The 22,791-nt window shown below is 41.3% G+C and overlaps 1 protein-coding gene across 2 annotated transcripts; it reads right to left on the reverse strand.

The window, feature by feature from the left end:
* Nucleotides 1–6,005: 6,005 nt before the first annotated feature.
* Nucleotides 6,006–22,584, reverse strand: CTSO (cathepsin O). 2 transcript variants are annotated; one of them, XM_008146779.3, is made up of 8 exons: nt 22,429–22,584; nt 19,131–19,239; nt 18,392–18,531; nt 14,980–15,147; nt 13,610–13,731; nt 9,399–9,562; nt 8,736–8,828; nt 6,006–6,407 (listed from the first exon to the last, which is right to left on the reverse strand). In XM_008146779.3, exons 1-8 carry the CDS (start codon nt 22,561–22,563, stop codon nt 6,373–6,375), a joined length of 966 nt encoding a protein of 321 aa, XP_008145001.2. In that variant the 5' UTR covers nt 22,564–22,584; the 3' UTR covers nt 6,006–6,372. The 2 variants fall into 2 exon arrangements, with proteins under 2 accessions (XP_008145001.2, XP_054572927.1); XM_054716952.1 differs by lacking the exon at nt 8,736–8,828.
* Between the last annotated feature and the right edge of the window lie 207 nt (nt 22,585–22,791).

Genomic DNA, 22,791 nt, shown 5'->3' on the forward strand with positions numbered 1-22,791 from the left:
GTATTTATTAGGACACTTGGCGATCAACAGGAATGTATGTGAAGCTGGCCCAAAGGGCATTCACTGGACATTACTCTACTAGCGTAAAGAACTAGAGGAGCTGGTGGCGCTCTAAGGCAAAGGGGATGGAGCCAGCTCCTCAAGTATTTTATTCCTGGAACACTTTGAGGATCCTCTGTGTCTCATCTCTTCTCTGTGGGTGCTGGCTTTATTGTTCTCTGATGTAGACCCACTCCTCCTCCCACAGGTTGCGTCTCAATCCTAGCATCTCTCTACTCCCAGAAGGGCAAAGTCACTCTTCCCAGAGTGACTGTATCCAAAGTCACCAACGGCTGTGGTCTGGGAGGTACAGTCTCCCCCAGTGCACAGCAGGTTTGAGGTAGGGATGAGAGTTCCCTCAAGTGAAGAATGTTCTTTCCAGAAGAAAAGGGAGGTAAACAGACTAAACAATGACCCGGGTCATTGCTAGTAACTATCAGACTAAGCGTTTAGACCAGACATGAGTTTTAGTCCTCTTTTTCTAGCTTGCTCTGGATATTGGCAACATTTCATTAAATTTTGCTATGAGGGGTGTACAAGATATTATCAAAGAAATCTAAAATGTCCAACTTTGACCTAGGGTAGCAAGTTCTTGTGGGAACTGAACTATTCTTTAGTCTCAATTACACGTTTTTTCTTATAAAGGTCATATTGCTTTTGCCTACATGGCATGTGTGTGTGCACACATGTACATAGTACCTGGTGGTAGTTAAGATGGAAAAATATAGAGATGAGTAACATGCTGGCTAAATCAGCAAATTCTGGCTCTGCCATTTATTAACCAACTAGAGGCCCAGTGCACGAAATTCGTGCACTGGGGGAGGGTGTCCCTCAGCCTAACCTGCACAGTCTCCAATCTGGGACCCCTCGGGGGATGTCTGACTGCCTCTTTAGGCCCGACAGGGATCGGGCCTAAAGAGGCAGTCAGACATCCCTTTCACAATCCGGGACTGCTGGCTCCCAACTGCTCGCCTGCCTGCCTGATTGCCCCTAACCACTTCTGCCTGCCAGCCTGATCACCCCCTAACCCAGTGATGGGCAACCTTTAGAGCTTAGTGTGTCAAACTTCACCAAAAAACTGAGCATAACTCGGGTAGTGTGTCACTTTGAGGAAAAAACTAACTCCAAGACTCTAGTCGCAAATGTTTCATCCTCAGGAGCAGCAAATGTTTCATCCTCTACATGCTGCCGCATGTCATCAGAAATGGCTATGTGTCAGTGCTGACACGCGTGTCATAGGTTCGCCATCACTGCCATAACCACTCCCCTGCCAGCCTGATCGACGCCTAACTGCTCCCCTGCCAGCCAGATCATCTCCAACTGTTCTCCCCTGACAGCCCGGTCACCCCCAAATGCCCTCCCCTGCATAATCTCCCTTTATTAGATAGGGTTTTTTCTTTAACATATTGGACTGCTCTAACTGGTTTGGCTCAGTGGATGGAGTGTCGGCCTGCAGACTCAGGGTCCCGGGTTCGATTCTGGTCAAGGGCATGTACCTTGGTTGGGGGCACATACTGCAGGAGGCAGCTGATCGATGTTTCTCTCTCATAGATGTTTCTAGTCTCTATCCTTTTCCCTTCCTCTCTGTAAAAAATCAATAAAATTTATTTAAAAAAAAACATATTGGACAGTGTACCTGCTGTGGTCTTGACAAAACAGTAAAAATGTAAACCCAAACTAAAAGAATCATAAAATAAACTCCTTAAACAGGAATTTCATGAGACTTGGAAAGGTGATATCCTGTGGTTGTTTCTTCCTTTTTTTCTTCTCTTTCTTTTTCTTGATGTTCCATCTTTTGTCCTTTCTTACTTTTCTCCTTCTATTCCTTTTCTATCCTCTCTTTCTCTAAACTTTTCCTTTGGAAGAATCATCAGTACTTGACTCGCTCCCTGGGGGGCGCGGGTGCCTCCCAGCCAGATACCTAGGGCTGCCTCTGGGAGGGGTTGGCGGGGTGGGGTTGAGGGGTGCCTCTGGGAGGGGATGGCAGTGTGGGGTCCTGGGCTGCCTCTGGGAGGGGATGGCAGTGTGGGGTCAGGACGCCTCCCATCCAGACACCCCGGGCTGCCTCCAGGAGGGGATGGCAGTGTGGGGTCCTGGGCGCCTACTATCCAGACACCCCGGGCTGCCTCTGGGAGGGAATGGCAGCGTGGGGTCCTGGGCGCCTCCTATCCAGACACCCCATGCTGCCTCTGGGAGGTGTTGGCGGTGTGGGGTCAGGACGCCTACCAGCCAGACACCCCGTGCTGTCTCCGGAAGGGGATGGTGGCTTTGGGTCCTGGGCGCCTCCCAGCCAGACACCCCGGGCAGCCTCCCGGAGGGGTTGGCGGCTTGTGGGCGCGGACGCCTCCCATCCGGACACCCCGGGCGGTCTCTGGGCAGCGATGGCGGCGTAGGGGCGCGGACGCCTCCCATCCAGACACCCCGGGCGGTCTCTGGGCAGTGATGGCGGCATAGGGGCGCGGACGCCTCCCATCCGGACACCCCGGGCGGCCTCCCGGAGGGGTTGGCGGCTTGGGGGCGCGGAAGCCTCCCATCCGGACACCCCGGGCGGTCTCCGGGCGGTGATGGCGGCTTGTGGGCGCGGACGCCTCCCATCCGGACACCCCGGGCGGTCTCTGGGCAGCGATGGCGGCGTGGGGGCGCGGACGCCTCCCATCCGGACACCCCGGGCGGCCTCCTGGAGGGGTTGGCGGCTTGGGGGCGCGGAAGCCTCCCATCCCGACACCCCGGGCGGTCTCCGGGCGGCGATGGCGGCTTGGGGGCGAGGACGCCTCCCGTCCGGACACCCCGGGCGGTCTCCGGGCAGCGATGGCGGCTTGGGGGCGCGGACGCCTCCCATCCCGACACCCCGGGCGGCCTCCCAGAGGGGTTGGCGGTGTGGGGGCGCGGAAGCCTCCCAGCCGGACACCCCGGGCGGTCTCTGGGCAGCGATGGCAGCGTGGGGGCACGGACGCCTCCCATCCGGACACCCCGGGCGGCCTCCCGGAGGGGTTGGCGGTGTGGGGGCGCAGACGCCTCCCATCCGGACACCCCGGGCGGTCTCTGGGGGGCGATGGCGGCGTGGGGGCGCGGACGCCTCCCATCTGGACACCCCGGCGGCCTCCAGGCGGCGATGGCGGCGTGGGGGCGCGGACGCCTCCCAGCCAGACACCCTGAGCTGCCCGGCTCTCAGCGGCAGTCCTCCCTGGAACTGGGGAACTCTGGCGGGGATGAGCGTACTGGTCGCCGCCATCTTGTGGCTATGGGGGCCGCCATTTTTGTCGCGGAGGTACGGTTAATTTGCATACTACTCTATTATTAGATAGGATTACTTTGCTTCAATCACTAGGTTAAGCCCCAGTTTCCTATCTATTTATAATGGAGATAAAATTCTCATAATCTTTGCTTTTTTTCATAAAGTAATGAATATATTAATATTCATTAATATATTAATAGGTGTTCTGTCACCAAGATACCTTGGAATCTTGGAATCAATGCTATTTTGTCAAGGTTTATTCCTTTAACAGGCTAAATACTTCAATATAACTATTTTCATCTATATTTCTTGGTGTTACAAAGCTAAATAGTTAAAAGGGTTTTTTCAAAGGATATAACAGTACTTCTAAATGTACATGTCAACACAATTTGCAATGCCAGTTTCTACCCTTGTCTCCATTCAAACTTGCTTCTAGTGCTGACAATCCATGTTAAATAATAACTCTTAAATGGTCACAAAGCAATTGTAAGGTTGTCTAATTTAGTATTCACTTTCAGGTCTTTGTGAAATCATATCCAGGAACATCTTGGTCATTTTCATTATGAAGCCTAATTATTATGTGAAGATTTCGTTGCTTTTGTCTTAGCCTCATTGGGTGAACTCCAAGCAGTCTGTGATGGCTGGAGCACAGCTGCTGTCTATGGAGAAGAGCAGAAACCGAGCTGAGAAGGTAGAGAGGGACTTCTCCATGAGAGCTCACTTAAGACTTAGCATGTTATCTTTGAGGCAACAGGGGAGTGACATGATAACATTCTCTTTAAGAAATGTAAATCCTGGGGACACAGTAGGTGGATTATAAGGACGTCCATCAGAATCACTTGGAGGGCTGATTGAGACAAAGTGTTTCCCAAAGCCTCCGGTGTCTTCTGGTCTGGAGACTATACTTTGAGAACCACTAGTTTCAGGAACATGGGTTTCCGGGTTGACTGCAAAACAGTGGAGATAAGATACTAAAGAACATGAATCTGGAAAGGAACAGTAGAAATGGAGAGGAGGCAGGTGACTAGGTGATCAGCTACTAAGGTATAACTGACTGATTAAATATCTAAGATGTCCCTCAATTTTACTGATTTGGTGATTACATAACGTTGATGCTATTAACCGAAATAGAGACTCTAGGAGGTGTGGGAGGTTTTTGGTTTGTTTGTTCGTGGTTGTTTATTGGAGACACTGAGGTTAAGGTGTCTATAGAGAAAACCAAAAAGTAAGTTTGTGGATTTGGAACTGAACAAACTTATGTGAGTGTAGAGCACATTAACATTGTGTTCACAAAATGTAAGCCATGCACTTCTGAACACAGTCTTCCTAACCCAGTCAAATATAGGTTGTTTTATTATAAATGTCATCAAAATTCAGAGCAGCTGAGAAGTATTACTCACTTTGTAATAAAAAAATGTTTAGTATTTGAAAAAGAGTATCAGAAAAGCATTTATGTCACATAGAAATCAGTAAATGAACACAAACACAATTCCATTTTGGCAAACTTAGACAATAAGAATATTAATCAATTAAACTATCAATATTGTCTTCCTGGAGCATTTCTAAACCTGAGTCAATACATATTTTTTTGATATTGGTTCTGGTTGGTGTAAGAAAAAGAAATACAGTTTTTGTTTTTTTATTTTATTTTTCTAATAATATGAATGGATAACTACTAAAAATAAAAAGGGAAAAAAGGAAAAGTAGGATGTTCTCAATTATTTCAGTGGTTGCTGCTACATTTAAAACTTTGTGTGTTTTTTTTCTTATATATTTTACATTAGGAAGTGACCATGAATTTTAGAGAAGAAATACTTACATATGTAGTATTTGATTAGATTTTCTTATATTCTCATATAACTCATTTAATATAGTTGTAAAATCAAAAGATCAGCTCTTATGCTTTGAGGTTCTTGCACAGGCACACATAATTACTTAAGCAAGAGAGAGAACATGGGCATGAAGAACCAGGAACCAGGTCAAAGCCAAATGGATGCACATAAAAAAGTAGTTAGAATGGGATTCCCGGAAACATAAGAAGAAAACCGAAGAAAGAAAAAAAAAACACCACACACACAAAAAACAGAGAGCCTGAGAAACTCACATTCTGGCTAATACCCCAGATTAATGGCATTAGACTTTGAAAGGGGTGTTGCCTACAAATGATGGGAGGAAGAGAAAGGTGAGTGCCTGATGTTGGTGGCTTTGATAGATCAAAAGAAATAGCTGTAGAATGGAAATGAAAAATAAACAATGAGACTTCTTAGCCAGGGAAGTAAACCACCAGGAGAATTTAGGAGTGTCCCAGTAAAGAGTAAGAGAAAGAGAGTGGGAAAATGTGGAAGAAAACATTGTCCTTCAATATAAAGAGATCAAAGTAAGGAAATGAAGTCTATTGGCATCCTATTGACAATGAAAATTTCAAAAATAATAATCTTTTCTTAGGCAATGCTAGTTGAGTTCTTCTTATCACATAATTGCCATATAATTTATTGTCATTTAATTTCCATCTCTTAAAAAGTGGTCTTGTCCTTTTGTTTTTTGCTTCATGATCTTTCTACAATTCAAGGAGTACTACTTGTTGAGGTAAAGCTATTGGTATTTCAAAATCCTTATGACATTTCAACTCAGAGGGCTAAGAGTATAATTGTGAGAGGCACACATAACTTTAGGTTGGCTATTCTTGTATGCAGGGGTAAGTTAAGGCAGTAATTATATCCCACAAGGAAAATAAATTCTTATCAGCTCTTTAATGACATTGAAAATAAATAAAAAAACAAACAAAAACAGCAATTAAACAAAACCAGATAATAGCCTCTTCAAAGCAAAGAGACCTAAAATATCTTAATCCAACAGTCACTCCAGAGTAGAAAACTGTTTCCCAAGCCATGGTGCTGGTGTTCTTCCCACTGACTATAGTGCCCATCTCTTTATGAGAAGGGCACATGCCATGACTTTACTGAAGCACTCCTAGGCCCTAGAACCTTCTGTGGGTAGTTGCTAAAACCTAAAGGTGAATAATGCTGAGGATGAAATACAATGCTACATTTCATTAGGAACCTTCATTTTGGTAGTTGTCTCTTGATTCGATCAATTAATCATACAAATACGGCAGAAACAAAATCTGCAATACCTACGAAAAAAAGAAAGTATTAATAGGAGTCTATTTCTTCTTTATATGCCTTGTAAATAGCAAATTAAAACAATGTTCATTTAGGTTCAGAAAAAGTTAGCAACTAAGAAAATAATTTAACAGTTATAGCTGTCAGTATAAACATGGCAATTTAAAAAGCAGGTATTAGAAGATATGACTGATATTTTTGTTTCAAGAAACTACAAAAATACATACACAAAAACACACAAAATGACTTGCTAACTGAATAGGCGAAGGTATGTGAAATCTCTATGGTATATATATAGTTTAGAGGCGATAAAATAATTTACAGAAATATTTAAATAAAATTTGAAAATTAAAACTTTAAGATTTGAACTTTAATTAGCAAAAATTCAATAAATCACGTGTACTATGCTTTCTTTTTTTAAAAAAAATATTTTTATTGATTTCAGAGAGGAAAGGAGAGGGTTAGAGAGATAGAAACATCAATGATGAGAGAGAATCATTGATCGGCTGCCTCCTGCACGCCTCCTACTGGGGATCAAGCCCGCAACGTAAGCATGTGCCCTTAGCAGGAATTGAACCTGGGACCCTTCAGTCTACAGGCTGACGCTCTATCCACTGAACCAAACTGGTGAGGGCTGTACTATGCTTTCTTAGCACACAAGAACATAAATCTCAATATCATGGTGAATGCAATAAATAGCTCATTGAAGAGTGGATTTCATTGTAAATAGCTATATTTGTGAAATCTCTTGAGGCCATGAAATGCTATCTATCTTAAACCATTGTTCTTAAGAGTAAGGTGATCACCAAATACTTTCAGGAAGAATTTGGACCCTTGTGTAAGTACTAACTAGTCATGCCCTTGGAGAATCAAGTTGGGAAACAGAGAGAAGAAATTATTCCAACTCGTCCTCAGTAGAGCTGGAGTCCAGGGAAAAGGTGGTAGTGGGGAATGCAGAGTCATAATCGAGGCAACTATGAACCAATGTCAGAATTATGTTCTTGTAACTTTCTTCCAGAGATTTTTTTTAATGTATATTTTTATTGATTTCAGAGAGGAAGAGAGAGGGAGAGAGAGATAGAAACATCAATGAGAGAGAATCATTGACTGGCCGCTTCCTGCACGCCCCACGCTGGGGATGGAGCCTGCCCCTCAGGCATGTGCCCTAACCAGGAATCGGACCATACCTCCTGGTTCTTAGGTCAACACTCAACCACTGAGCCAGGCTTTGAAAACTGCCACCAGTTAGCCCAGACCCAAGCATCACAGTTAGAAATTATTTATGTTTAGTAGCAAAGGTTCAATGAATTGCAGAACTAAGTCATTTATTTGGATGTTCTAGCAATGTAAAAGCCCCAGATGATGTTATAAGGTGGGGGCCTGATTGGGTTGCTAGTACTCTGGCTTACAGATTTCTATGATGTGTGTTCTCTTCAATAAGTAATTGATGTAAATATTTTACTGGGGTTATAAAACAGGCCATTTATGAATTCTACTTTATGGAACCATTAGATAGTACTCACTAATTGAATCAAAACACAAACTCTCAAACCTTCTATAACTCTCTCTATCAGTCTCACAATTTATAGTGTTCTACAATGTTTTAAAAAGTTATATGTATGCTAGAAATAATTATAGTGAGAAATTAAATGATTGCTCTCATATGCAATAGAGTTTCATTCTAACTTGATTCAGAAAATATGTTGATTTTCCAGATAAAAAATTGTAGAATACAGGTTTAGATATAAGTTTTAGAATACAGTTTAAAGTATTTACCTAGCTATTTTAATTTGGTTTATGGTTAACACACAAAAAACTGTTATTCTATAAAAGAGCACATTTGGTATTTGCTTAAGCTTCTCCATTCATGGGTGCTATATTAGAATTTTGAGGTGAAGAGGAGTATATTAAATCAGAAGCAATCCTAATACTTTTTTCATACATTTTCATAAATTTTGATCCAAAGAAAAAGTGATTCTTGATAATCTTTGCACAAGTATTATTAATACACAAATTAAGAAAAACTCACACAGTTATAAAAAGTAAAATTGGAACTAGGGGACTTTTTGGAGAACTTCAGCCTCCTAAATTGAGTATTTTTAAATGCAAAAGCCTCTGGATTTTGAAGTAGTTAACTTTGGTAAGTTATTAGTTTATCTTATTATGTTTTGCTTATTATATTTGTTTTTACTACAGTCTTTCTTCCTTTTTAAAACATGAATATGTGCAATAGTATGTTGGAAACATACTATGGATTGGACAAGTTTATGATTTTCATATATTCAGAATATCCTCCTTGACACTTAGCCTGGAGTTTTAAACACAAATTCATGACTCACCGCAAATATTACTTCCCATTTTGACATGGGCATAGCCATCCACTCCCCATGAACTTCCCCATGAGTTCCGTACAATCCAATATGGAGTAGTTCCTACAAAACAAAAATTGGCCACAAACCCCGAAAAACTCATATTTGTGTGAATGCATGCTTACTTTTAGTTTATTTCTTGATCAGTGTAGTAGCTTTGACAAAATGATTAAAACTGTAACAGAATGCTAACTTAAGCTAGCTAAGTAAATCAGAGCTGTACTTAGTGTCACACTCCAATTATTGGAAAAATATGTTTGAATTCATTTCACTTAATATAGAACTTGCATAGAGTGAAAACACATACACATTTCCAGGGTATTAGAGACAGGAAAAAATAATTGTTAGAAAAAATAATAGGCACTTCTATTTTCCCAACAATTATCCTAAATACTTCAGATGGAAAATGCACATTATTTAAATCAGTAATTATCATCATTCTAACAAGTTATCCACCAAAATTGATAAGGAGGAACACAATGGGGTTATTTATACCCAAAAGTCTACTGAAAAGTAGTAAAGGTCTTAGGAAGACTTAGATATACGACCACATTTTAACTTTTTATATGGTTAACGTGATTTGTCAATCACCTTAAGCTGAAAAGCAATCGATCTAGTCTTATCACCACTTACCTGTTTTATCAAACCCAGTTATGATAATAGCATGATTTGCTTCTCCACTAGAGCAATGATGCTGTATTATCCCTCCCAGATAATCTTGCCAGCTCATTGCATCTACTATCCCCACCAAAGGACCAAAGGTAAGAAGTGCTTTTGCCATTTTGTCTTCTTGGTCACTACCAAAAGAGAAAATATTTGGTTAAGGAGTTTAGATTTTAAGATACGAATAATTTATTAAAATGATCACTTTAATCTTTGTATGGATACACATAGGTTTGGTTGCAATTACAGAAGACTTAAATAATGGAGGCAACAAGAAGTCTGGGAAATTGGCAGTCCAGGACTGCAACAGATATCAAGAACCCAGGCTCCACTTATGCTATTACTAGAGGTCCAGTGCATGAAAATTCATGCACTCGGGGGGCGGGGAAGGGGGTTTCCCTCAGCCCGACCTGCACCCTCTCACAATCTGGGACCCCTCGGGTGGGGTCACTAGGCCTGGCCTGAGATCAGGGCCTATTGGGGCTTTCCTTCCCAGGCTGCAGGCAGCTGGCCCCACCCCGCTGCTGCCACTGCGTGCCATCTGTGCAGCGCTGCCCCCCCCCCCCCCTGCCACCAGTGACCTCCCTCTACAGACGACAGGCTGGGGTGCAATGGCCTGGCTGGCCTGGGCCTCCCTTTTTCTTTGAAATTTATAGACTCACAATTTATAGTGTTCTACTATTGGGACATGTAGAAAGTGACCCTGCAAAGGGCCGTCTGCCTACCTGATCGCCCCTAACCGCTCACCTACCTACCTGATTACCCCTAACTGCTGGTCTGCCTACCTGATCACCCCTTACCACTCTGCCTGTTTGCCTGATTACCCCTAACTGCTTGCTTGGGGGCAGGGCCAGCACTGCAAGGGGCCGTCTGCCTACCTGATCTCCCCTAACTGCTGGTCTGCCTACCTGATCACCCCTAACCACTCTGCCTGCTTGCCTGATTACCCCTAACTGCTTGCTTGGGGGAAGGGCCAGCACTAACTTCTGGTTGGTCAGCCTCCAGTGGTTACTGGTCATTACGACCCAGGGTTTTTATATATTAGGATTCTGCCATGTGAGGTGTCCATTCCCAAGTTTAATTAATGGTCCAAGATGGCTTCAGGAGCTCCAGCCACTTAACATATATTCCAGACAGCAGGAAGTAGAAAGGAGAGGTGCTGCATTCCTGTTGAGAAGATTTCCCAGAAGTAACACAGACATTCTGCATATATCTGAATGGGTCTCATCGGCTAGAATTTAGTCATATGGCTAAGTCTAGCTTCAAGGAAGATGGTGGAGTTTTGCAATTGGCTAGCATAGCGTCCAGTTATCATACAGGCAATTTTTCAATAAGGAAGTTGGGAAAATTATATGCCTCATCGTGGCAGATGCTGGGGAAGAACTTCCCACATCTTCTGGTCCTTACACTGGGCTTCCAACAAGGAAACCCTGCAACTCTTTATCTGAGGCCCTTCTCTCTCAAAAAGCCCACTGCCACTTATACCCCAGACATACCCTCAACTAATAAATCTTAGGAGGTGATGAAAATCAACTTGCATTGGCTAACTCTGAGATTCGTTTTACCTTGGCCCCAAGAGTTCCTCAGTAGGATTAAGTTCCAGCATATCCTCAGTACTAATTTGCTTAATAAAGAAATCCCATTTCCCCCTGTTCTATCTCATTTCCCTATACCTCTACCAATGGTTCCCAGGGTCACTTTCTACGTGTCCCAATTGAACTCTCCATATTCCATCTTAAATCTGTTCTTTAGACTTTCATGCCTCAATTCCATTCTTTCAGTTGTTCAGGCTAGAAAGTTGGTAGTCATCCTTGACTCTCGTACTTACCTCCCATATAAAATTCCTCAATATATCCTGTGGGCTTTATTTTCTGTGAGTGGTATTACCCTATCATCTCTCATGTCCGAGGCTGTTTTTATAACACTTTGCTGTAAGTTTATTACCGAATAACCTTTCTTACTTCATCTCCCACTAGTCTACTCCATTCTGCCTTCACTCCAGTCACATTAGCTTCCTCACTGTTCTTTAAAAATGCCAGACATATTCTGTCTCAGGGCCTTTGCACTTACAGTTCCTTCTGCTTAGAATAGTATTTCCTCGGATATCTACCTGGTTAAGTTCCCACACTTCTTCAGGTCTTGACTCAAATGGCATACCCTCCCTCGTCACCCTTTATACAACTGTTTACTCCTCTCCCCTCACCCTGATGTTTCCTCTTCCTCCCAACTGTTCTATTTTGTCCTCTTTAGAAATAATTACATCTAACATACCATACATATTTTCATTTGTTTTGTTTGTTGCCTGTCTCTCTCACTAAAATATAGTCCTGAGGAAGGGTTTCTGTCCGTTTTGTTCACTGCCGGACCCCAATAACCTGAAACAGTGTTCAATAGCAATTTGAATGAGTGAATGAATAAATCAATGAAAGGTCTTGCACAGTCTATCATCACAGTTAGCTTAGCACTGTGTTATTAGAGAGTTTAATGTTCAGTGTAAACACAGCGATTCTTTGGGGGAATCTCTTCCTTTTTAATAAAAAGGGTGGATAAATCCTGTTTCAGGCCCAATTCCAGTGACCTTTGCATTCTCTTTCTGTCACTCTCCAACTCAGACTATTGCCTCTTATTCTTTTGTTTCTTCCTAACTTCCTCCATTAGCTACCCATGACAAGGGATTCCCTGAATCTTTCCCTAGTGACATTTTAAACATCTGATTCCTTCTTGCATACACACTTCACTTATACTCTCAGGAAATGAGAGCTCACAGAGGCACACTTTCTCATTTCAGAAACTGCGTTACCTTTGCCCACAAAGGAGATGATGACCACTGTACTCAGTGACCCTGCACCTTTTATTAGAGATCCGGCACAGCCTGCCATCTGTGGAATTGGAACTTTCTGGTATATGGTTCCTAGAGTCCCCTGAGAGCCCCTGTTGTGGACAACAGCTCTGTTGACAACCTGCCAAGCCTCTGACACACTAATATTATTTAGAGGGGCTCCATCTGGTTCAAGGGTCCAATTTCACCCTTGATTCCCTTCATATCCCATGGGCAGACTCTATCTGGATGGAGAGATTCTTTTATATTCAGAATCAGTAACTTAGAGGTCAGTCTATCATCTCATCTGAATTTAATTTAATTTCTCTGTGTTCTGATTCAAAAGACTGTGTAAAGCCCAGCCGGTTTGGCTTAGTGGTTGAGTGTCAACCTATGAACCAGGAGGTCAGAGTTTAATTCCGGTCAGGGCATGTGCCCAACTGTGGGTTCAATCCCCAGTGTGGGGCATGCAGGATGCACTGATTAATTATTCTCTCGCATCATTGATGTTTCTTTCTCTTTCTCTCTCTCCCTTCCTCTCTGAAATCAATAAAAATATATTTTTACAAAAGAAAGACTATGCAAAGCTTCCTTAAACAATAAATAAATAAAGCTGGGATAGTATTTATTTTTGGTTGAGTCTTTGTCCTTATCATCTCTGATCACCTATCTTGCATTGTATTAAATGGCCACAATGGTTCTCTTGCTGGCTTTGAGAGTATTTTTTAATGATTGTTTCCCTTGAACCTGTCCAAAGTCAATGTGCCCTTTAAATTTTGACACAAATCCTCTTCCTCAGCCTATCCTTATCTACCCCCCAACCCCCCTGTGTTTATATAGGGCATGCTACCCAATCAACCTCCAGTCATACAGTCCTAGTTGTTTTTAATGCAAAGTTTCAGTTTATGCTTTTAGTGTAGTCGATGCCTTGAAAATGCAAGGAACATAGAGAGTGTACCAAAATGCTTCTTGTTAAGCAGACTGCTTGATATTAGCTGGAGCATCTATACAAGGCAATTTCCCATTGATTCAACAGGAAGATTGAAATATACTAATGGTAATTATGACACCTAAATTTGGTAAGAGGAAGGTGGTAAATATAAATTATACCTGTCACTGGATTTAAATGTGTTAAATTTAAGCTTATTTCTATTGTAATGACACCTTGAAACATAAGTAGATCATATTTAAGGAACAACATCCATAGCACTCCATGGTGATCGATAGTCTCTCTAGTAAAAAGTAGGTATGAAAACAATTATGAATATGCAGTGAAGCCTTTAATCAAGTTATCAACTCCAAATAGTCAATATATCATAAATTAGGACATAGGAAGGAAAACACAGTAGAATAAGACATTTACCTGAAGTCATGTGCAGAATAACCTTTGATTGAAAATCCAGCATGTGAATCAGAAAAGTAATGGCACAGGCCATTCTGTTCTTTAAATGGGTATTCTGAATCTCTCACCAGTTTTACTTGCGTCTAAAAGAAAACAATCACCCAAAGTGTTCTCTGTCAAGCAGTTGTTTTAAATAGAACTTGGTGCAATGTGTCATAATAAGATTCAACTTGGCCACACCTTCATCATGTGGGTATTCTTTAGTTAATAATAAGCTCTGAAATTCAATCTTTAGGTGTTTGTTATGGATAGCCTAGGTAACTAAAGTCATTAGCTTTCGTTCTCTTTACTCTTATTATTCCCAGATCTTCCTTCCCTGGACCTCTATCAACCCAATAATATAAAGCTGTGTCATCTTTCTCATGAGGTTATAACAGGTCAACTGCTTCTATGTTAGTAAGTCTTGAGACTCACTCAGCACAATGGTTTATGCACAGGCAATGGTTAGATCAAGCATTTTTCCTATCCACTTCTCTCTGCCTTTCATCTGGCATATGTCACTTAGTTTATAGTTGTTTATACATAGTCCTCCTTTTCTGAATGCTGGGCTTATGAAAGGGAGAAGACAGGCAATTCATTGTCGCCCATAACATAGAGAAGTTTTTGGCATTCAGTGACTCAAATCTAGCAAATAAATAAGGGAAGGATGTTTGAATTTGGGAAACTCTAGCTTGACAGCCTTTTAGAAAGTATAAGAGCACCTTCACTGGCTGGTTTCACACAAATGATGCTGGATCTAGGACAAGGTCAGAGAGTATCCTAAGAATATTGAGGGATACTGACATTGAGGTATAGTGGGTAAGGATGCCCAATGGGAAGCAGAGGACTACAGGTGCAATTCTGGCTCAGCTACTGATTTGGCAATAGAATCTTACATCTTCATCTATATAAAGAGTTACTAAATTAGCTGTCCCTTTGTCCCTTTTAACCTTAATATTCAGAAATTCTATGGAAATGGGTAATCATTTGTTCATATGCTCTCCTTTCTGGGTCACTATGTGACATGTATCTGAAAAAAAAAACAACAAAAAACAAACAAACAAAAAAAGCCCACAAAACCTCCCCCACACATTTACCTATTAAGAAATGTTCAGAAAGAAACATAAATAATTTTTGGAAAACAGATCTCAGGTAAGATTTTCTAACCTTTGATCTTGATGGTTGACTTGCCTAGAAGCAATTCATTTTTAAATCTGATTAATTCAAGCTTTGGTCATCTAAATTTCTAAAAACATTATTTAGTAAACGAGAATAAATTGTCTGAATTTGGAACACACATTAACTAAGCAAACGAGAAAACAAAGTATTGAAAAGGCTGGGAAACTAGTTACCTTATTTAGCCAGTTCAAAGCATTAAAAGTAGACCCTCCATTGCAGCCGTAATTATTATATGAGCAATCAATGACCTGCTGCACACTTAGGTCTTCCAAAGGCTTCCCTTTTATTGCATATGCTGATTCCACTGCACCTACCACACTGAAAGCCCAGCATCCTCCACACTGTTCAAAAATAGAAACAAAATACTATTTATTATCAATGTTCAAACCAAGGGTGCCAACATTTTTCAATATCACAAGTTATCAAACCAAGTGCGCAGAATCTAGAGGCCTACAAAAATATAAATGCTCATCCCCTTAATTTCCAAATTGAAAAAAAGAAAACCAAAAAATTCTCTTTTAAGCATCAAAATCCAATGGTTAGTTACAAGTAAATTGGTAGTATCATTCTTATAAATTAGACAATGCAAGATGAAACCACGTTTTAGAGAATGAGAAAGCAAACTGATATTTTAAAGATAAGTCAGTTCGTTAAATAGGTAATGTCTGTTTCTAAGAAGTTTACCAATTCCTATCCCATTCTCCAATCCCTTTTGTGTCTCCCCAGATAGTATGCTTCTGTGTCGTCCACCATGTCCGCCCCAAGGGAGGTGATAAGTTGAGGTGGGGTGAAGATGTATGTCTTATCTGTTATACTCATTATTTGATGGACACAGGAGCTGAATGAGTTACATTTCAGGCTATCAAGATGCCAGCATGTGCCAATTATAAATGCACATGAAATGTTCTAATGATAGAAACCCATGTTAGCCATTCCTCATTCAAATGTCACTTGGCAATCTTTCTGATTCTGGATCTATTTACTTGCTTTTATTGGACAAACTAGAACAAAAGAATAAAAGGGTTGGTCCTGAAAGAAAGGAGGGAGAAAGAGCAAATGGTATCAAGGATCATACACAAGAAAGATAGATCCAAGAGAGCGAGGTTTGGAATTGGGTGGAAATGTCCTAATCATAGGACCATGTGCTGTAGAGTTAGGCAAAGAAAGAACAACTAGCTGTCTTCATGGAGTGAAGTTTTGAGCAATGTCATGGCTTTAAGTGGCCATATTTATGTCCATATCTCTAATGCCTATGGCATAGAAAATATTCACTGAGGACTAGACCTCAGAATCTTCATCCACTGAGAAACGTGAAAACAGGTTGCTGACACCATACCTATAGCTAGCCTTAGTTAATCTACCTTTGGCTTCCCCTGCAGGGCAGTGCCTACTCAAAGATATCTCTCTCTAGGATACTCTTTTAATTAAAGAATCCTAATGAAAAGTTCCCCTTTTATACAATGAAGACACTACTGGGAGGATTAGATGTCAGACTATTTTGCACTTGATTATGAATCCAGTAACAAAGCAAGTGATTTGTTGGTAAAATCTAATTGACAACAATAAATATAGAATCTGAGAAATAAAAAGGATCACCCTAAATCAGTGGTCGGCAAATTCATTAGTCAACAGAGCCAAATATCAACAGTACAACGATTGAAATTTCTTTTGAGAGCCAAATTTTTTAAACTTAAACTTCTTCTAACGCCACTTCTTCAAAATAGACTCACCCAGGCTGTGGTATTTTGTGGAAGAGCCACACTCAAGGGGTCAAAGAGCCGCATGTGGCTCACGAGCCGCAGTTTGCCGACCACTGCCCTAAATCAACCGTGTCAAACTCGTGGCCCGTGGGCTGCATGTGGCCCACAACAAATATTTTTGCATCCCAGCCAATATAACAGTATGTAAGAAACGTTTTAATAAAAATTTCATAACTCAATTTTTACAATATCATGTTATACATAGTTATTAATAACGAATTGCGACGTTCATTCACTAATGACTGATTACTAGTGTTGCATTCATTTCCCTTATGCGCCTTACACGCAGGCACACCATTTCTCTCCACTAATACTAGCAGCAAATATTTTAGCAGCTGATTGACACATCATTAGTCTTGGATTGACTTGTTTGGTGTGCACAACAGGAAATATTTCGCTTTCGGAGAACAAGAAAAATAAGTTTATTTGCATTACGCTTATTAATTTGTGCAGTTATTCAGTATCTGGTAAGTTAATGTTCAAGAAAAAAATATTAGCCCTAACCGGTTTGGCTCAGTGACTAGAGCGTCAGCCTGTGGACTGAAGGGTCCCAGGTTCAATTCCAGCCAAGGGCCTGTACCTTGGTTGCAGGCACATCCCCAGTAGGGGGTGTGCAGGAGGCAGCTGATCGATGTTTCTCTCTCATTGATGTTTCTAACTCTCTATTCCTCTCCTTTCCTCTCTGTAAAAAATCAATAAAATATATTTTTAAAAATATTAACTTTTATTAAAATGTTCTATTATTTTATGTTAACAATTACTCATTTATTTCAGCCCTTTGTATTGAGCATGTCTCTATTGAAATAAACCTACGTTTCTATGAAAATTGAACCTTTTGTTTTTTTTGCAGCCCACATAAACTTAAACCTTGTTTATTTGGCCCGTGTTAGCCTTTGAATTTGACATGCTTGCCCTAAATAAACGGTGGAAACTGCTAGGTCCAGAATACTTGCCATACTGTCAGATGGGTACTAGATTTAGCGAGGTGATTGCTTCGTAAGTTATATAAATGTCTAATCACTATGTTGTACACCTGAAAGTCAACTGCAATTGGAAAAAATAACCAGTGGAGGTTGAATGACCTGTTGAGGTTTCCACTGCAGATAAACTGAGACTATAGCCATGTGGTTAGGTAACTGTCCTGTCAGCTGACATTCCCTGTGCTGCAAATTTACTGTCTTCTATCTTTTTTTAAGTGTGTCACTTAGTGTGACACATTTTTTAATGCTGTACTCTAACCTAATTTCTCTCATAACACCTTTTGTTTTTACTGCAGGGGTTTGCAGTGGTGGTGATTTTTAGGAATGTCGATATATGTCACATTATAGCAAAATAGACGGCATTTCTAAGGGTCACAGATAGAAAGTGTATGATCCTTTAGGGGACAGGGTTTTCCACTGGAGCTCAAGGGATGAGGCCTGAGAACCTAAGAGACCAGGCCACACTGTTGGTTAGTGTACCTGGTATCGTGCTACTTTGTCAGTGTCATTTCTCATTTAGTAGTCAATTTTCCCTCCACCTGCTGTTCTACAGAAGGTTTGGTAACTGTGACACAGCTACGGGGAAGCACCCTGAGCCAGTGTGCTGGTGGCAATGGTCACTAGTGAGAGAATACATCAAGGAAGGCTTATCTCAGAAAAAAAGTCGGGCTTTGACATCTGCCTCCCACGCCAACAGAGTCCTTTTTACTGCCATTTTTTGAATGACTGGGGTGTGATTTTACCTAGAGGAATGATGGGTTCCATTGCAAGTCTAAGTGAACTTGACCTCAAAGGTGACTCCCCATGCTCAGATGATTAGAAAAGAACAAAACCTTAGAACTTACCGCCTGCTGGTTTCTCACTTGTGTTACAACATGCTTATCTCTCCAGTCAAATCTTGATGGCAAAGACATGTTGGAAATAAGCATTGGCACTTCCGGGGAGTAGCGGGGAAATCTGAAAGTTTTGCTTCTTAAATAAATAGCTGAGTAGAAATATGAAAGGAAAAGACAACAATATTAGATTATAGAAAGGGCCCCTTGGGGTTCTTTTTTAGAGGATCGTTTCAAAAGAAACAGTAGCTTTGTAGGAGAGCCTGCCATTTATGATTTTTCTATGTGCTTTTCCATAACAGGAAACGCAGTCAACTGAAAGCTATAAAAGATAAGAATTCCTACAATAGGGCTGAAGCTGCCACAGAAAATTACTTGTTTGAAAGAACCAAGTCAATGATGAAACTGAGTGTAATTGGTATCATTTGTTTTATCATAACCCATGGAATCATGGGCGACTTGAATAGGAACAGCAATAAAAACCGCAGAAGGAATAAGGTGCTCATTGTCCCTTACAGCAACATGGAAGTGTCTATGTGTATAATATTTAGTTCTTAAGCAATAATTAGAAGAGTGACCGTGAATTTATTTTTCTGTCAGCACCTGGTCCATGCTTGATACCTAGTAAATATTTAATAAATTATTAACTATTACTCAATGTTCTAGAGTCACAATTAAACAATTCCTCAAAAATTAAGGCAACTAGTTAAGATCAGGAAACCAATCAACAAATGGCATCACTACACCATACCTTTAAACTCTTCAGGAAACAAATATGAAAACTGATTTATTCCATAGACGGCAGTGGCATTTTCACTAGGAAATAAAGAATTCAAGTATCGATGTCTATTAAGACTTTCCTAAAAGGAAAAAAAAAAAAAAAGGTAATTTATATCACCTATGTTAACTTTCCAAAGCAATTTGTGTATAACTAACTTGGAGATATTCTTCAGGTGTAAAAGTTAAGCTCTGACTTATTTGTGGCAGATCACAATGAAAGGTTGTATAAGATAATGAGATCATATTAATAAATGCTTTGTGTTAGAACTGCTATCTGACTTCAGGGACACTTTTGAGACTGGGAAAGATATATCTTATCCATTTTTAATTTGTCCCCAATAAGCACGTGGAGAGCACTAAATATATGTTTGTTTAACATAGTGGAAACAAGAAAATAAATTGCAAATAAGCACTATGTACTAGTGGAAACAGTCACCAATAGTCACTCATGCAATGAAGCAATTACGCATTTGGAAAGTGTGTCTTCTTTATCTTCGTATTTCTGAGCACTAAGTAATGAAACATGGGAAAGGGAATGAGGAAATAACAAATAAACCCGATTCTATTTGAGCTTTATAGAATCCCTATCTCATTTAGGGCACAAAGCTTTGTGAGATGGAATCCTGGGAATGGTCCAGAAAGATAGTCTTAATTGCCTATCTGGAGGGAAAATATGACCATTATTTACAGATTTCTCAGTTTTTGTGATAATCATGTCTTTTACATGAACATGCCTCAATTTCCTCATACTATCAATTGTGCAGCATAAATGAAATATTAAAGAAACCACCCATTTTGTACATTTCAAACTCTATTTCTTCTATATTTTTTATGCTCTTTTCTGTTTATTGTGTGTCTATTTCTTAAACCCATTAGCAAAATGAGGACAAGGCCTATCTGGCATTTATCACTGTGTTCCCCACATGCCTGGCACACAATATATGCTTAATTAGTACCTGTTGCTGAAAAAACATATAAATGACTTTTCATGTACATCATGTCCTTAATAGCTTTAAGGTGTTTATTTTTAAGCAAATTATCTCTGGAAATAATCATAATCTTATTTCTTCCTTACTGAACATGCAGGGAAGAATTGCCAGTCAATAATAACAAACAGTCATTGAGATTCAGGCATTTAAAAATAATCCTTATGATTCAGAGCTTTGAATATAATTTGGAGAGGAGAGGTATAAATACAAAGAACAGAACTGGAATGCAAAGCAATTAGATATACATCAAGTAACCAATATAAGCCAGAGATGGCTACTGCTAAGTAATTCAGAGGATTCATTTTCTCTGCAAGTCTTGATTGGCCATCCTTGTGAACTGAAGTAACCAGGAAAGGCATTGAGAATGTGGAACTTTAAGAATGCAGAGAGCATAAGGCAGCCAGGAGAATGGGCCTCGAAGACCTCCATCCACAAGGAGTTTAACTTCTGACGCTGAATTACCAGGAGACCCAGGAAAAACAAGGTTCCCACAGGCTGCACCTAGTCAATGACGGAGCAGTAAGACTGGCCTATTTGGGGAAACATGGCACTCCACCGAAAGCTGGTTTTTGATTGATGAGTTCCTCACGACCTCTCCTACCCTAGACAGCAGTCTAGGGCACTTCCCAATCTTCCTCTCATCACAAAATGTGAGTTTATATTGAGCACCAACTCCTCATCCTATTAACAACCGGTTACGAAATCAGCATAGGAAAGGATCAATTAGCATATGTTTTTAACATAAGGAATGGAGGATGTAACAGTGATCAGCTGTAAATATCTCTAAATATTTAAATATATAAAATAATAAAATGAAGGACTTGAACCTTAATTTCATTTATGAAAGAAAAGATGTAAAGGTGTTGCCACTGCTGAGATCAGCAGAACATGTTCAAACAGTAATGTCTTGCATCAGTAACAAGACATCCTAGGAGGGTGGTTCTGAAAGCTCAGTTCTTACGTGCTTTCAATTTAGTTCACCTGGGCTGCCAGATGAGCGGGAGGTTGGGGAGCCGGGTGAAAAAGGCAAAGGGATGAAGAAGCACAAACTTGCGGCTACAAAATAATCTTGAGGATGTAAAAGACAGTAAAGTACAGTATATAGTCGATAATAGTCTAATAACAATATGGTGTCAGAGGGGTGCAGGAATTATCGTGAGTTATATAAATGTCTAACTGCTATGCTGTAGACCTGAAACTAATATAATATTGAATTTCAACTGTAATGGAACATAAAACATTTAGATAAAAATAAAAAAAGACATCAAGTTTTGCAGAATACATATTAGCAGTTTTGAAAGGTGCAAAAGTTTGAAAAACAAATGGATCACATACTAGAAATCTGGGAACTGATAAATCAAAACAGCCTTTAAACAGACATGATGAAAAATAAATATCTTTACATTTTTTAAAATTTTTTTATATTTCCTTTGTTTTGACTGAATGTGTTTAATTGAATGAGTGACAATAAGACACACCAGGTCCCAGGGCCAAATAACTTGAGGAAATTATCTTATGATTATAAAACTAGGAAAAACATGTCGTTTTGACATCAATCAACATTTTGTCTTAAAACTCTCTAATCAACCTTATTTATATTTAGCTACCTGTCTGTTCCAGAGTTTTAATGCTGGGGTAAAACCTAAACCTATTGATGAAGCCTTTTCAAAGTAATCTGAAAAAGAAATAAGTGCTTTCCCTTTCTCTAAACCAGTCTCCACCAAGTCAGGTGAACTTTTAATAAGCGGGTGCACGAGTCTACGGCGCCCCCGTTCAGGAAAATCATACACGGGCAAGGTTCTCCCAGCTTGCGCAGTGCAGGCACTTGAGACCATTCAGATCCCAGAAGGAGGTGACCAGCGCCCCCCTCCGGAAGAAGCATGGCAGGTCTCTAACGCCTCTGGTTCCTGTAACTGAAAGGCGGCAGCTGGGGAGGCCGTGAGAACCGCCGAGGGGTTCTGCTAAAAGGGGAGCTTCTAAGCAAGAACACTTCGGACCTATCCATTGATCCCTTGGGACGGATCACGGAAATCCACAGCGGCAGAACTTCTTTGGAAAATCAAATCTTGGGGCTAGCAAAGGCACGGGAGAGGGCGAGAGCCAGGCACGTGGGGGACGCAGGGAGAAGTTGGGGGGTGTAACGCCAGCTCAGAAACTCCAGCAAGTCCCAGAACGGCAGGCGAGGGGATCCCCGCGCTCGGAGGCCCCTCGGCCCCAGCACAGACTCAGGACAGGAAAGGACGTGAAAGAAACAAATAAACAGGGGGGCGCGCTCGGTACCCGGAAGGCGGCTGCCTGTTGCTCGCTGCTCCGAGGTCCCGTCGGGGTGAAGGTGGCACCGGGACCGGCTCCGTGGCCTCTGTCGAGGCACCAGAACCCGCACCAGCAGAGCAGCCAGAGCGCCCGCGGCTCCATGCCCGAGCCCAGGCCCCAGGCGCCACCCGCCCCAAGGCTTTCCTTTCGATTCCTCGGCTCCTCCCCGCCAGGGTTTGGGGGGCGGGAGCAGCACGGCGGGGTGTGTGTTCAAGCTGACGGAAGACGCTCGCAGAGTTCCCACGCTCGGTACCTGGGAGTCCGCTTAGCTGCCAACTGTTGAGCTTCTCCCTGCTTTTGGGGGGAAGAAGCTTAAGGCACTTGCCCACG

Source organism: Eptesicus fuscus, chromosome 6, assembly GCF_027574615.1.
Source record: "Eptesicus fuscus isolate TK198812 chromosome 6, DD_ASM_mEF_20220401, whole genome shotgun sequence".
NCBI lineage: Eukaryota > Metazoa > Chordata > Mammalia > Chiroptera > Vespertilionidae > Eptesicus > Eptesicus fuscus.